A 14,092-nucleotide genomic window follows, 5' to 3' on the forward strand; every position below is an offset into this window, starting at 1 on the left:
TTGCTGCAAGGGTATGTTGCTTGTTTATGCTCCATTTGTTGTGCAACAGTACCCCAGGTCCTTTTCTGCCAAGTTGCTTTCCAGCTGGGTGGCCCCCAGGGTACATTGATGCCTGGGGTTGTTCCTTCCCAGGTGCAGGACTTGGGACATGTTGTTGAACCTAATGAGTTACTGCCAGCTCATTCTCTAGCCTGTTGAAGTCCCTCTGGATGGCAGTGTGACCCTTGAGTGTATCAGCCACCCCTTCCCAGTTTTCTGTCATCAGTAAACCTGCAGAGGATACAGTCTGCCGCATCATCCAGATCATTAGTGAAGATGTTAAACAGGCCTGGTCCCAGTGTTGTCCCATGAGGTACTCTGCTAATTCCTGGCCTCCAGCCATGCTCTGTGCTGCTGGTCACCATCCTTTGGGCCTGGCCATGCAACCAGTTTTCAGCACACCTCACAGTCTGGTCATCCAGCCTATACTTCATCAGCTTCTCTAGGAGGGTCTTAGGGGATAGTGCTGAAAGCCTTACTGAAGGCAAGGTGAACGATATCCACCTTTGTCTCCTCATCTACCAGGTTAGTCGTTCCTTCACAGGTTGAAAAAATATGCCTTCCCCTTGGTGAATGAACCCATCCTGACTATTCCCAACTGCTTTCTTGTCCATGTGCCTGATTATATTCTAGGCAATGCTCCTTCATTTTTGCTCACTATGGTGTAAGATAAGCCACCTAAATTACCCAGGCTGGATTCTACTGCAGAATGAAGTCCCTTTACCTTTTTCAATGATATAACTATTTTTGTACTGTCTTTTAGCTAAGCTCACTTTTTCTGGTGTTGTATTGTTGCAAGAGATACTGTGTGGGACTAAGCCTTTTCTTTTTCCTCCTAAGAGTTTTTACTGTGGGAACCAAAACCACACATTACATCAATATTTGTGAGCTTAGGAACAGTGAAATAGGAGAAGGCCAGGAAAAAGAGGGAAGCAACATTTTAGTGGAGAAGACAGAGCTAATTGTTCTGATTATAAATTCTGCATTGTACTGAAGCAAATGTAATAGCCATTTATTACCCGTCTTGCTTTTAACTCCTCCCTTGCCTTTGTAATTTATACTTTTGCCTGGCTTGACTCATCATGAAAAATAACAGTGACAATTCACCATAAAGCACCAGCTAACAATACCTTTGACAGTGACAGTGCTGTTATAATTTATTTAGTGTACAGAAACCAAGAAATTATGAATAATCTAGAAAGATGTCCAGCTGTTACCACTGTGATTTTTGCAGACAAGTTCTGGAAGGTGTGGGAGCATCAATGACCCCAGCAGTCCACTTCTACCATTGGTGGAGGTGCCTTCACCTGGCACACTCATACAGACCCACCTGCACAAGAACAGGGGAATGGAGAAAAGGGGAATGGAAAAGGAAGGGAGGCAGAGCATGTTATCCTGGTATTTGCCTTATTGACTTGCCAACATCTGTAAGCACAGAGAAGTTAGGAAGCATTTAATATTACACTCCTGTCCCAGACATTGAATATAGTCCCTAAGAAGAGAGTTGGGGTGTTCTCTCTGTATCATCCTCTCTTCATTATTTCCAGAAAGATATTTTAAAAATATCTGCCCAGAGAACAGGAAAACCATTTCCCCAGCTCCTTCAGATTCTATGTGACATTTCTACATTAGTAATTTAATTCAAGATCAGCTATACAAAGTGCTATTAGTGTAATGTCTGATAATAGTTCAGAGTGACAGAAGGTGCCTTAATGCAAATATCATGTTGCAGGAAACAGAATGCTTTACAGTAGCTGCTTTGTAGCTACTTAGGTATAGAGCACTGTTCTCTTGATTAGCAAACACTGTGTCTTCATTTCGAATTAGTAAAAGAAGCCAGAACTGGAGCTAACATGCTTTGGGAACTGTATTTTCTTATATATTGCTGATAGTAAAATAAATAGAATAAAAATTAGGCAATAGGCTTTAATCAAACGCTCTGTGATTTTATTTTATAGATTGTAAGTCTAAACCCACTGGGCTGAAGGCATGTAGAATGTTACTGGTTAGGTTATGCCCACTTAAAGAAGAAACGACTTTCAAATTTACTTTGAATTTGATGACTGTTTTTTTTTGATTTTATTTCCTTTCAAGATGTTAAGCTTGCTCCTAGTAAGTGTTGTCTGAAAGAAAAGTTGTAGTAGTGGTCCCAAACTTGACTGTAGAAATGTCATCCAAGTAATTTCAAGATGTGTATGTACATATATATATGCATATATATATATATTTTAAGAAGCCAAATTATCGTAGTGTTTGTGTGAAAATCCCAATTTAAGGCAAGACCTATGTGGTAGCAGAGTGAACAGTGATCTCTTGTTCTCTCCCTCATTCCCCATTAAAAAAAAATCCCCCTACTTTTCTAAACAGAACAAGAACATTATTGCAGTAATGGGTAGTTTTATTTCCCATTCAGACATTGTTTATTTCCTGGGATTTTTTAGGGTTTGTGTTGGTTGTCTTCAACTTCTAAGACTGTATATGCTCACTCTTCCCAATGCCCACTGCATTAAAGGTGTCTTTTATTCCAACTACCTCTATTTTATTACTTTCCAATATACTGCAGTGTCTGCTCTTGGTAATTGTCTTTTCCAAAATCAGCAGTTACTTCTTGGCTGCTTGACAATGGTGAAAAGTTTCAAAGGAAGGTAATCTTATTTATTTTTTAAGACCTTCTGACTGTCTTAATCTTTTGTGATTTGTCTCTTGCTTTGTCAGCATGTGAACTGTTGGCACCTGAGTTCCTTCAAGACGTAAGAGTGTTCTTATTTTTGCGTTACCTCAGTGGTCTCCCAGTGGTTCCTGTAACACTTCCTTTGCATTGTGTTATAGAGCTTTTCCCTCCCTCCCTCCCTCCCTTTCCTTTCCGTTGAGAGTTCAGCATAATCTGAGCAATATACAAATAGGCATATTTGGAGCAATGAAGAACAAAAAGGTAATATGTAATTGAAGAAAAGGTGCTGACTTGGGTCAGTAGAAGAGAATATACAGGACTGAATATGAATACATGGAATGAGAGAGTATTACGAGTTAAATTCAAATTTACATGGCAGGAAAATTGTTTTAATTTTGATTATGTCTCTATACAGGTTCAGTTGTCTATTGTGAATGAACTTCAAACATCCCACATAGTTAATCATAGCATTGTGTAAGCATTCAGAAGAAAGCATGCCATCTGTTTAAATGCAAATAAGAAGTTTTAGGAAGTCAATCTCAATTTAGGATAAACAAGAAAAGCTGTACTGAGTTAGTGTAAAGCTCATAAAAGTTGAATCAAAGTATAATAATAATAATAGCAGATACTAAAGAATGAAATAGAAACAGCAGAGCATATACAGTGATTCTTACCCTTGAGTCACTTCCCAACATTGACTCATTGTTGGACTTTTGAAGACCTGATAAATTGAAGATGTCAGATACTGTCTTCTATAGTATATGATGCATTTATTTGTGATGAATTTTCCAAATGCCTTTTTGGGCATTTTTACTTTTCGTCTCCTCAGCATCCTTTGGGAATACTTTTCAAGTTTAAAGAATTCTTTGTATTTAGGGAAAAACACTTGTTGTTTGCTAATGGTTTCCTTGGCTTCCTGAGTTCTTATGGTACATGAAATATCTAAAAAGTAATGAGAGTACATTTTCTCCATGATTTTGTAGACTGAAATAGATGAGAAGCTAAACAGGCTTCTTGGTTCCTATTTTATTTTATTTTATTTTATTTTTAAAATTTCAAGCATTGTTGATACTTCTTGCATATAATGCATTTTGTCTTTTTTCATGTTACTATGTACCATCTTGGAGTTCATTGTCACAAATATATAAATCAAAGAGAATATGTAGTTTAATTGTATTTACAAATATGTACGTCTTCCGACTTACCACTTTATTTTTGTAGCAGTAATAATTGATCCTATATTCATATGATTGACAGTATCCTGTTGAGCTGTTAGACTGCTGCAATGCTGTGAACTTTATTAAGTTTTTTGCACTCTGTAGTAAGAAGCTGGAATATATGAATTTCTGGTGTGTTTACATGCATTGGTTAGTAGTGTTTGGTGATGTGATTCGATTGCCAATAAATGGGTGTGCAGGGCATTTTGAAAGGAAGTTTGATGTCCCACCTTGGTTATTTATAGCTACTGTTCTGGTCCTCTGTCATACTTACCCCTCCCCTGCCAAAACTTTTGATACCAAAGGGTGTCTTCATTGGCACTAGGTAACTAGGTGTGAGCAACTGAACCAGGGCATACATTTCAGAGTGGGGAAGGGCGGAGGGATGCGCATTGGATTGTGACCAGTACTTTTGAAGACAGGAGTAATATATATCTAAGTATTACTTGAAAAGATCAAGACTAGTCAGGAGTTTTCAGCAGTATATGCAGCTGTTGTTGCTTAATGGCATTTCACAACATGTGGTTACTGGTTAGAATCAGTAATAACTATGGCAGGAGGATGGACATAATGTGCCAAGTCTTAGGTGGATTTATCATTATTTAGTCTGTACTATAATCTCATGCTATATAATAGGAAATAATCTGTGGCTTGTATTTGCCCAAATAAGATTTCTGTGTCCACTGAAACCTGGAAATTTCAGCAGAATGCTGATTGTTGGTGGAGCCAGGGTTATATTATGATTTAATGACTTTTCTTGGCTTCATTGGATGACCTGGCCTAGAAAAACATTTTGAAGTAATAAAGCGTCTGTTTGGCTCCAAACTAATGAGAGAAGCATTGCTCTTTGCATAAACTGTTCTTTAGGAAAAGCCATGGAAACCTACTAATAAACCTTATTAAATAGCTTAAGCAAGATTGAAGGAAACAGAAAACAAAGAAACTATTCCCTTCCATGTGAAGTGAGTACATTAAAAAAAAAAAAAAGGCAGGCCCAAAGGGTTTTTGCCTCCCCTCCATGTGACTTGCAGCCTGCTGCACTTCAGTTACGTCGCCTCTGAGATATGTTAAAGTGCAGCTCAATTTAATGAAGGAGTGGATAGGACAAATCAAGGCTAGAGACAATTTACGGCAGGGACTGGGTAAGTAACTGAAGCTGTAGATAAATGTTTACTAATATTGTGTATAAGTTGTAATGTCTAGCTTGTAGCATTTAAAGAATACTGAGAATTACCATTTTTTTGGTGGTCCTTTCTCTGTTTTATTTGATTTGCAAGTGTTGGTGGTACATACTAGGCAATAGATTAATGCATAATACTGATAAAGAATTTAATTTTATTTTTCAGACTTTCTATAACAAAACAAATAACATTCCTTATTTTCTTGTACTTGTTTTAAATTCTTTGCCATGTAAGTAACTGCTTTGGCTATTTTAATGCAGTGCTCAAAATAATTTCAGTGGGAGTTAGCTGATAGTTTCTGCTGCCTTCCTGTTATTTTGATTATTTTTCTGTTTAGAGAGAGGGGAGAGCAGCTTGTACTCTGAACCTCCTTGGTACAGTATTTTCAGATTTCTAGAATCCAACTCTAGACCACTGAAAAATTCCCAGCATCAACTTGTTCCAGGAATTCATTCAATTCTCCTAGTAGGATATTATTTCAACTGTTTGCTTTTGTTCTATGTGCCTTTTTATAAAGATTTGTGTCTGTTCTTATACTGAGTTGATATAGTTGGATATAAAAAGTGCTGTTTTAAATTTTTGTGTGTATAAATTTTTGTAAATATATTATCAGTATGCAAGATAGTGAAATATGATGACAGCTTTTGTGGTTGTTTAAGACTTCCAGGCATTTGGTTTTGATATGTTTTTATCTCTATTAATTGGAATGGACCTTGCAGTTGCTATGATGCAGTTATGAAATAGGATTGCAGTCTTAGTCAAATAGTCATTTACAGAATGGCTGTTTCAGCGTTTCAGTGCCTGCCATTTGAGCATTTGAATCTCAATGCCTAGACAAAGAGCTGAGAAGGTGTAATGGTCATTGTAGATTCCAGAGACCTGTACCAAAACTTGATTTGAAACTTGGGAACTGTACAAGGAAAAGCAAACTCTTGTGTTGCTGGTAGTGCAACAAATATTAAAGAAAATATTTTTAATGTAATATTTTATTGTTTAGGATCTTGCCTTTTAGGGCGTGTCATCCTTTTGCATCATCTCACGGGGAAGAGTACATTAAATATCATAGTCTGCCATGATATTTACTATCTGGATTAATCAGGATGTGTTATCTTTTTCAGATAATCACTCCATTTAGGAGGCTAATATTGTGTGCTGAGAACAGAAAAGAAATGGAGGACTGGATAAGCTCTCTGAAGTCCGTTCAGTCCAGAGAACACTATGAGGTAAGCTGACATCCCTCTCTCTGCAGCCTCTTCTGGCTCAACAGATCAAGCAGGACACAGAACTGGAGTAGTGTGAAAAGTGTGTCTAATGTCAGAGTGAACTTAATGTCTTAAGTTCACCTTAAGAACTTGCCAAAATGAGAGCTTATTATCACACTTCGGTTTAGAATTTGGAGGGAGAGCAGGCTAAATACCCTTTGGAAAATCCTTTTGATGAGCATTTCTCTATGGTCCCCTGTAATATGGAACCATGCGTAATGTCAGTCACCGTAGCTGTGTTCTGTACTTGCAAATTTGTCTTAACTTCTCCTTTACTAGACCGCACAGTTTAATGTGGAACATTTCTCAGGGATGCATAACTGGTACGCCTGCTCCCACGCCCGACCCACCTTCTGTAACGTGTGCAGAGAGAGCCTCTCTGGAGTCACTTCTCACGGCCTGTCCTGTGAAGGTAAAGTAACCATCCCTTCCCCCTGGTTATCATGCTATGTGTGTAGAGACATGGCTGCAACTTCAGTATGAGTAATGATCCTGAAGATGAGGAACAAAAGAGCTTGAAGGGAGAAAACTCTACATGAGAGTGACCTTCCTCCGGGCAGAGGGACTGCTAATGATCTGCCTCACCTTCCTGTTGCTCCAGGTGCCTTTTTCAATAGAACACTTCTCTCTGTTGCAGCAACCAGTTTGGAGTGTACAGGGTGGAGGCTTTGCAAGAAAAGATAGCATTTATTTGATTTGCACATCAAAAATGTGGAACCAAATAGTTGTACTGGTTTGCAGAATCAGGATTTCTCTGAAAAAAAAAAAATTATTTTCGGCCCCAAATCTAAAAGCATTCTTAACACTGAGCAAAGTGTTATGTCCCTTGCCCTCCTATTATTTTTTTCTCTATTGCTGCTGCCTGATCCTGCAGTACACACTGATTTACTGCTTTAAAAATACTCATGCTGTGAGGGAGTAGAGATATAGATGACTGCATTTGATGGTTCAACAGGGGAAATCCAGCACAAACAAAAAGCAAGTGTGGCTAAAACTTCAGCATTTAGCTAGAAATTATATTTAATTAACAAATAATTATAATATTTGTTAAATAAATAAATAAGCTTATTTTTTTATTCCTGCAAGTTCTGTGGAAAAGTGGTAACAAGTCTGTTTGTGTTAGGAGACAGCAGAAAATAAAGCATCTGTGTGACCTTATGAGATATATGAAATGTAGAGATATTTAATTACTAAAGTAGCTGACTGCCCAGAAAAGAGTTACAGTTACACTATTCATAATTTGATTTCTTTGGATGTATGTAACCTAACAGCCAATGCATTACTGTTATTGATGCTGTTATAATACTTGAGGATAATAATATGTATTAAGGAAATCTTACAAAGGGAACATTAACCCATTGTCCTAAATTGTCCGTGCTTTTAATGTAGCTAATGGTGCAGTTGCCAAGGAACAGGACAAACCCGTTTTGTAGAAATTAGAAGTAGCATGGTTACTTCCAGCCTCTCTGGTGTATGTTTTCCACTGTGAATAAGTCCTTTGGACAGTTTAAAGGCAATTATGGTATTCTCAATGTCTGATATTGACAGATGGAAGTATCATGTGCTTAACTAAAATGCAGTTGTATTGCCTCTGTGTACAAATACTGTTATGTTTGCTTGGGCAAGGGAAAGGAACGACTTTCATAAAGAATTTATCCATTCCTAAGTTAATACTATAGCTACTCTAAAAGGGTAATTTATCCAAAATTATCAATGTTAATGTCTGTAGTTCACCATTTTATGTTTTTCCAGTGTCTAATTTTGCATCTAAGTATGTTTTTAATATACAGGGTGTTGGCATTAACTTTACATTAGGGAAGTTCCCATAATTTCCAGATTTGGTGTTTGCCACCTTCTGTATAACTGATGATGAACTAATGCTATGTTTATCCACATTTCTGATGCCAGTTTTTAAAAGTAGCTTGTGAAAGTGATTTGGATTTCCTTTCACCGTTCTACAGTTTAATAATCTAGTATGACCTGGAATGTTTTACATGTAGATACTGTGATATTCTTTTGTCTATTAATAAGTTTGCCTCCTCTAACTTCTTAGCTTCTATTTTATATCTATTTTCTTCTTTTTTTAAAAAAATAAAATAAGATCCTTAGTTTTATATCTGATCTAAGTCATTTGACATTTGACTCTTACTGTTATACTTTATACTTTCTCTGTAATCATGTATTCATGTTAAAACCCATCATCTCTAATTTCTTCAGCTAAAAATGCATTTTTGTTTGATACTTGCTTCTATTATGTGCACTTCTAATGCATTTAATAATCTATTTTTTTTTCTTTATCTTACCTGTATTAGCAGTCTATACAGTTTGAGAGGACTATCTGGAAAGTTTGGAGTCTTAACATTGCCCAGATTTGTTCTGTGCTGCTTTTCCCCATTACATAATTTTAAAAACCTGTTTAAATATTCATGTCTGGCTTTTCAAACCTCCAGCAGTGCTTTATACTGGGAATCCATTTATATCTATACAAAATTCAGTTATTTGTGTGGTCATTGATCCCAGGCTACTCTATTATGCCTTGTATTGAAAAGCATGAGAGCCTCTTTCAAGAGATAATTGAGCTCTTCCTCCTGTTAGTGGGTTGGGTTACTGGCACACCAAGTTGTCTTGAAAGTAGCTTAGAGTCTTTGGGGTCTGATTCTTGACTCTTAATTATAGGTAAAAAATAAACCCCATTGCAGATGTCTTGCAGCTTTTGACAGTTTAGTTGTCCTGTAATATTTTAGTATCTTAAAGTTGCTGTTTTCCTGCACAACTACGTTTTTAAAGTCTGGCCACAAATCAAGCCTCATTTCTTTTGGAGATGGTGGGTGAATGGAGATGATGACTTTTTCTTCAGGGCACCTTCCATCCCAGCAGCCTTTGGCAAAGGTTGGCCAAATTAATTGCAGGCCACCCTGAAGACACTAAGACTTGTGGAAACCAGCGTAGAAAACGATGGCAGGTTAATACCTTTGCTAGGTGAAAGACTAGTGTGAACTTGCACCTTTTTAGAAGTCAGAGAACTGATATGTATCTCAATCTGAAGATGTAAGTTATAAAAAACCAGGCTTCATTCTTGCTACTGCTCAACAAGCAATTGACTTCTAAAAAAAATTAATCAGACTCTCCTTTGAGGTGCAATGCTGTTCTTCCAACAGGTTCTTTCTTTTGTCTTCTCAAAAGATAATCTACTTTTCCAATGTTGTCTCTGTGTTGTGTTGCTCTAGCTAAAGGACTGATCCCTGCAATGTTCATCCAGTCTTTGCTAGGACAGAGGAATTATGACCTCTGTGCCTTGCTTTAGGAATTATTCCAAATCAGCTGAATCGAGAAAGGATTTTGGTTTTTATGCTCCTGAGAGTTTAGCTTCAATATGGAATGTTTAGGCAAAGAAGCTTAAAGAATGACATATTATTATCTACAGAAACTCTTCCAGAGTTCTGTAACCTCAGTTACTCTGTGTCAATCCTGCATTTCTATCTAAGTCATTGCCAGTGGAACACTGCATTTATGATTATTCTCAGAAATTTACTTTTTCATGTAGCATTTTGTTTATCATGACAGGACCTTGATTGTTGAATTTCAAGCATAGCTAATAAGTGGGAGAAAGCTCTCTCTTAAACTGCATTCTCCTGTGATGAATCGCACAATGTTATAAGAACACTTTAGGATGATGAAGTCAATCAGTAAGAAAATACTGGGATTAAATTACCTCTGCAAATGCACTTTGTGCACTTTGTCTTTTTCCATTATGGCTGTGGGGTTTTACCCACAAAACCGTGTTGTTCTTACCCATTGCCCAGGGAATTGTGTGGGCGCTACTTGCACAGTCATTGCCTCTGATACTTTTGCCATATTTTCTGCACAGTCTGGAGAGTGAATAGTGAATGAAGCAGCAAGAAATGAAGGGATGCTTGTTATTAAAGAATGAAGGAGTAGTAGAAAACTGTTCTGTGACTTTATATCACATGTACACTTCTGTGATGCTGGGGAAAACATTTAAATAAGATCTTCGATCAAATCAGTAGTTGTGCCTTCTTTATAACCAGCAACCTGTATATTTTCTATTACTGAAGTCGCTGATGCTTTGAAGATATACAGTATTGAAAAAAAGTCTTAATTGTAGTAAGTGGGTGCAACAACAACAACAACAGCAATAATTAACAATAATAATAATAATAATAGTAATAAATACAACAAAAATAACTAATAATAATAGTAACAACAACAACAACAATAATAATAATTCTAAAAAGCCAGGAAGAAATTAATATTGATGGCTGAAAAGCAGTATTACATTAACTTTTGGTCAATAAGGCAAATACCTGTTGAAAATTATTATGAAGCAGAGTATGGCACAACCCCATACTTATTGAGAACCATCCATTACATACAGTGACTGAGAGTCCTGTTTTCTAAAAGTGTGTGGTCATACAACCAATGACTGCACACCTGCATTCAGAAACTATATTACAATATTAAGTTTCCTGAGTAACTTAACTTTTCTCGTGTTTTAGCTTTCATTGGCAAAGTAATGGCAGTTGATGTCTAGCCATATGTCTGCATATTTTCCAAAAGATTTCAGGTATCAGACTGATTCATTAATGAGATTCAGTGTAATCTGAGACAAAAGAAGCTAGGTCGTAGTGGTAACTAATATTGAGGTTTGATTCAAAATCTTCCTTTCTTTGCTTGCAAGTTGCATCTGTGTCTTAAGGTTATTGTTGTTGGTAATATTTAATGTTCAGACTAACTTAAATTGTTGTTTCATGATAATGAGGTTGCAGGGGGGTGACCCAAAGAGTCTGATCTGAAATTTGGTTGGTAGGTTATTTATAGTACTTACAAAGCAAACATTACTTGTCCCTTGCCATCTACACAGTGGCTTGCTGCAGCTCTTCAGAGCCTGGGATTGATTTTGTCTTTGCCTTGTTGAGAAATAAGCTGAACACAGGGTTCCTAAGATCAAGTCAGTAGGGTTTCAACATTCTATTACTTTGTAATTTGTAATTTCCTATTCCCCCTCATCCCTGATTTGTTGTATTTTGATCTGTGTGGCAAAGAAAGTGCTTATCATTTATGTGTAGGGGGCTGAATTGAGTGGCATGTCTTGTCTGAAACATGCAGATGGTGAAAACTGCTCATGGTCCATCACTTAAAAATATGGCCTTTATTTCTGTGCTTCTTTGAGATCTGGCTTAATTACATGTTTGGAACCATCTTAGGTTGGCAAACACACAGTGTGATGTTGAGCTGTTTAGAAAAAGTGAGTCAACCCTGTTAGTTGACAGTTATGGGATATTTGCATGCTTTGAGTCTATATTGGTCTTGCTCCAACAAGTCCATGTCTTTCTTAGGTTGGGGGCCATTGACCTATTTGAGTGAATCCAGAGGAGTACCATGGAGATGATCAAAGGGCTGGAGCACCTCTCCAGTGAGGAAAGGCTGAGAGAGTTGGGATTATTCAGCCTGGAAAAAAGAAGGCTCTGGAGTGATATAATTGCAGCCTTCCAGTACCTGGAGGGAGCCTGCAAGAAAGATGGAGAGAGTTTTTTTACAATGACATGTAGGGACAAGAGGAAATGACTTCAAACTGAGAGTAGGTTGAGATTAGAAAGTAGGAAAAATTCTTTACTGGGACGATGGTGAGACACTGGTTGCCCAGAGAAGTTGTGAACACTCCGTCCCTGGAAGTGTTCAAGACCAGGCTAGATGGAGCTCTGAGCAACCTAGTCTAGTAAAAGATGTCACAGTCCACAGCAGGAACTAAATGATCTTTAAATGTCTCTTTCAACCCAAATAATTCTATGATTATATGAATGCTTCTTTTTGAAATGACTCTGTAAAAGCAATGAAACTTCTTTGTTTTCTTTCCTTCTCTTTCTTTCTAGAAAGTAACAAAGTGAGAGCTGAGCACTTACTTTCACACATCTGCCAGAACAGTGAGGATTGCTCTCAAACTCAGATGTTGCTTACATAGTCTCAATTCACTTTTTAAATTGATCTGGCAATGGATCAGTGGAATTAAAATGGAAAATGTATTATTCACAAGACATTTTGTACTATGGCTTAATGTTTTTTAATGGTAGATAAGCGATGGGCCAAAGCCTTGATAATTTCCTGTCAAATATTTGTTTGAAAAGAGACTACTACTTCTGATCTACTGGCTAGTACTCATAAACCTTTAATGGTCTTTGCCAAAATAATTTATATAATGCACTCTAAATAGAATTACATCATGCACTTCCAGTAGAAGAAATACCCACGGTTTGGGTGCGTCAGTCTGTTTGGTCTAATATGGTATGGTTAACTAGGCATATTAATTGAGTTGAACAAAATTCAAATAGTTGTTAGGTTGTCCGAATGTCTGCCTAACTTGTGCTGGGTATTCTCTTTGGCAGACTTTTAACAAAGAATGCAGTAAAAAGTAAGGTTCTTCCTAATGTGATATAGGCTCTGGGAAAATTTTGTAATCCCCAGTATCCTGAAAAAAAATATCACCATGTAAACCCTTCATTTTCTCATGTTCTGAGAAAAATAGGCCCAGCATGGTGCCCTGAAAGCATCTTTTGAGCAAAGAAACAGAGCTCCTGTTTCCAAATACTCTTGTAAAACAGTCTTCCATGACTTCCTGCAAATTTAAGTCAGATATCTGAGTCATGTTACCGGAGAAACGGAAAAGGCAAACACATAGTTAAAGATATAATGTACCTTGCACCTGAAAAAAGGGGGGCCAATGTGGGTTTCAGGGCACATTCAGCATGGGCTACAGCTAAGCAGTTAACCCGGTTTAGAGAGTTAAAGCTGGAGTGATTATGAGCTGAATTTTCTTTTAGTTGTTTTGTGTCGTGTACAACACTAAGTGATATGTACTTGGCTATTTTACGGTATGTCTGTGTATAATTTTTTGAAAAGTGTGTATCACTGAAATACAGCAAATAACACAGGATATATATGTTTATCTATGTCTTGCAGTGTGTAAGTTTAAAGCACATAAAAGATGTGCTGTCCGAGCAACAAATAACTGCAAATGGACCACATTAGCCTCCATTGGAAAAGACATCATTGAAGATGAAGATGGTGTAAGTACTATTCATTTTTACAGTATTTTCCAAAGCTGTTTCTTCTTCAGGAAAAACAAAAAAAGCCCAGCCACAGAAATATTCCCATGTGACCCATTGAAGTTAATGGTAGGTGGCTAGTTTCCTGAACACTGTTCAAAGATTAACATGGTATTTAGAACAAAAGTTGCATTCCTATCTCACAAGACAAGTCTACCAACTGTGGGGCGCTAGATTGCAGATGTATTACAAGGTTTTAAAGGCCACATGCGGAGAAACTGCAGCTGGAGAATTGCTCCCAGAAGTTCCTACTGCTCTTAAGCTAAGGTGGTATTTTGCACTGTTACATGCTGTTTTGGCAATGTATTTTTTGTCCTCTTTCCCTGGAGCAGTTCCCCGGGAGGCCTGTTTGGAATTCACTGAATTGGGAGGGGATTTTGGTGATGAAAGCAGGAATTTTAAAATTAGCAGGAGAAACAACAAAAGCCTTTGAGAGGTTGATTGTGATAAATGGACTATTTTTACAAACACAGCTGTGTATGAACCACTGGTGTGAAGCTTCTTCTTAGAAGGCTGATACTAAGTTGAACACCTGAGTGTCCTGAGTTGCCCATGGTATTAATGGGAAAAAGAGTGCACTGAGTAAAGCTTTGCACTGCAT

The 14,092-nt window shown here is 37.3% G+C and overlaps 1 protein-coding gene across 6 annotated transcripts in view; it reads left to right on the forward strand.

Annotated features, from left to right (window-relative positions):
- DGKH (diacylglycerol kinase eta) overlaps nt 1–14,092 on the forward strand; it is a 159,851-nt gene that overhangs the window by 92,056 nt on the left and 53,703 nt on the right. For 3 of the 6 annotated variants that reach the window (XM_039716582.1, XM_039716583.1, XM_039716584.1), the window contains 3 exons: nt 6,227–6,331; nt 6,650–6,782; nt 13,346–13,452. In XM_039716582.1, coding sequence (XP_039572516.1) covers nt 6,227–6,331; nt 6,650–6,782; nt 13,346–13,452 — 345 coding nt within the window. Of the gene's footprint in view, nt 1–4,956; nt 5,070–6,226; nt 6,332–6,649; nt 6,783–13,345; nt 13,453–14,092 lie in introns of those variants that run through there. The other 3 variants (XM_039716585.1, XM_039716586.1, XM_039716587.1) reach the window with 3 other exon arrangements.

Source organism: Passer montanus, unplaced genomic scaffold, assembly GCF_014805655.1.
Source record: "Passer montanus isolate IOZ18808 unplaced genomic scaffold, ASM1480565v1 scaffold36, whole genome shotgun sequence".
NCBI lineage: Eukaryota > Metazoa > Chordata > Aves > Passeriformes > Passeridae > Passer > Passer montanus.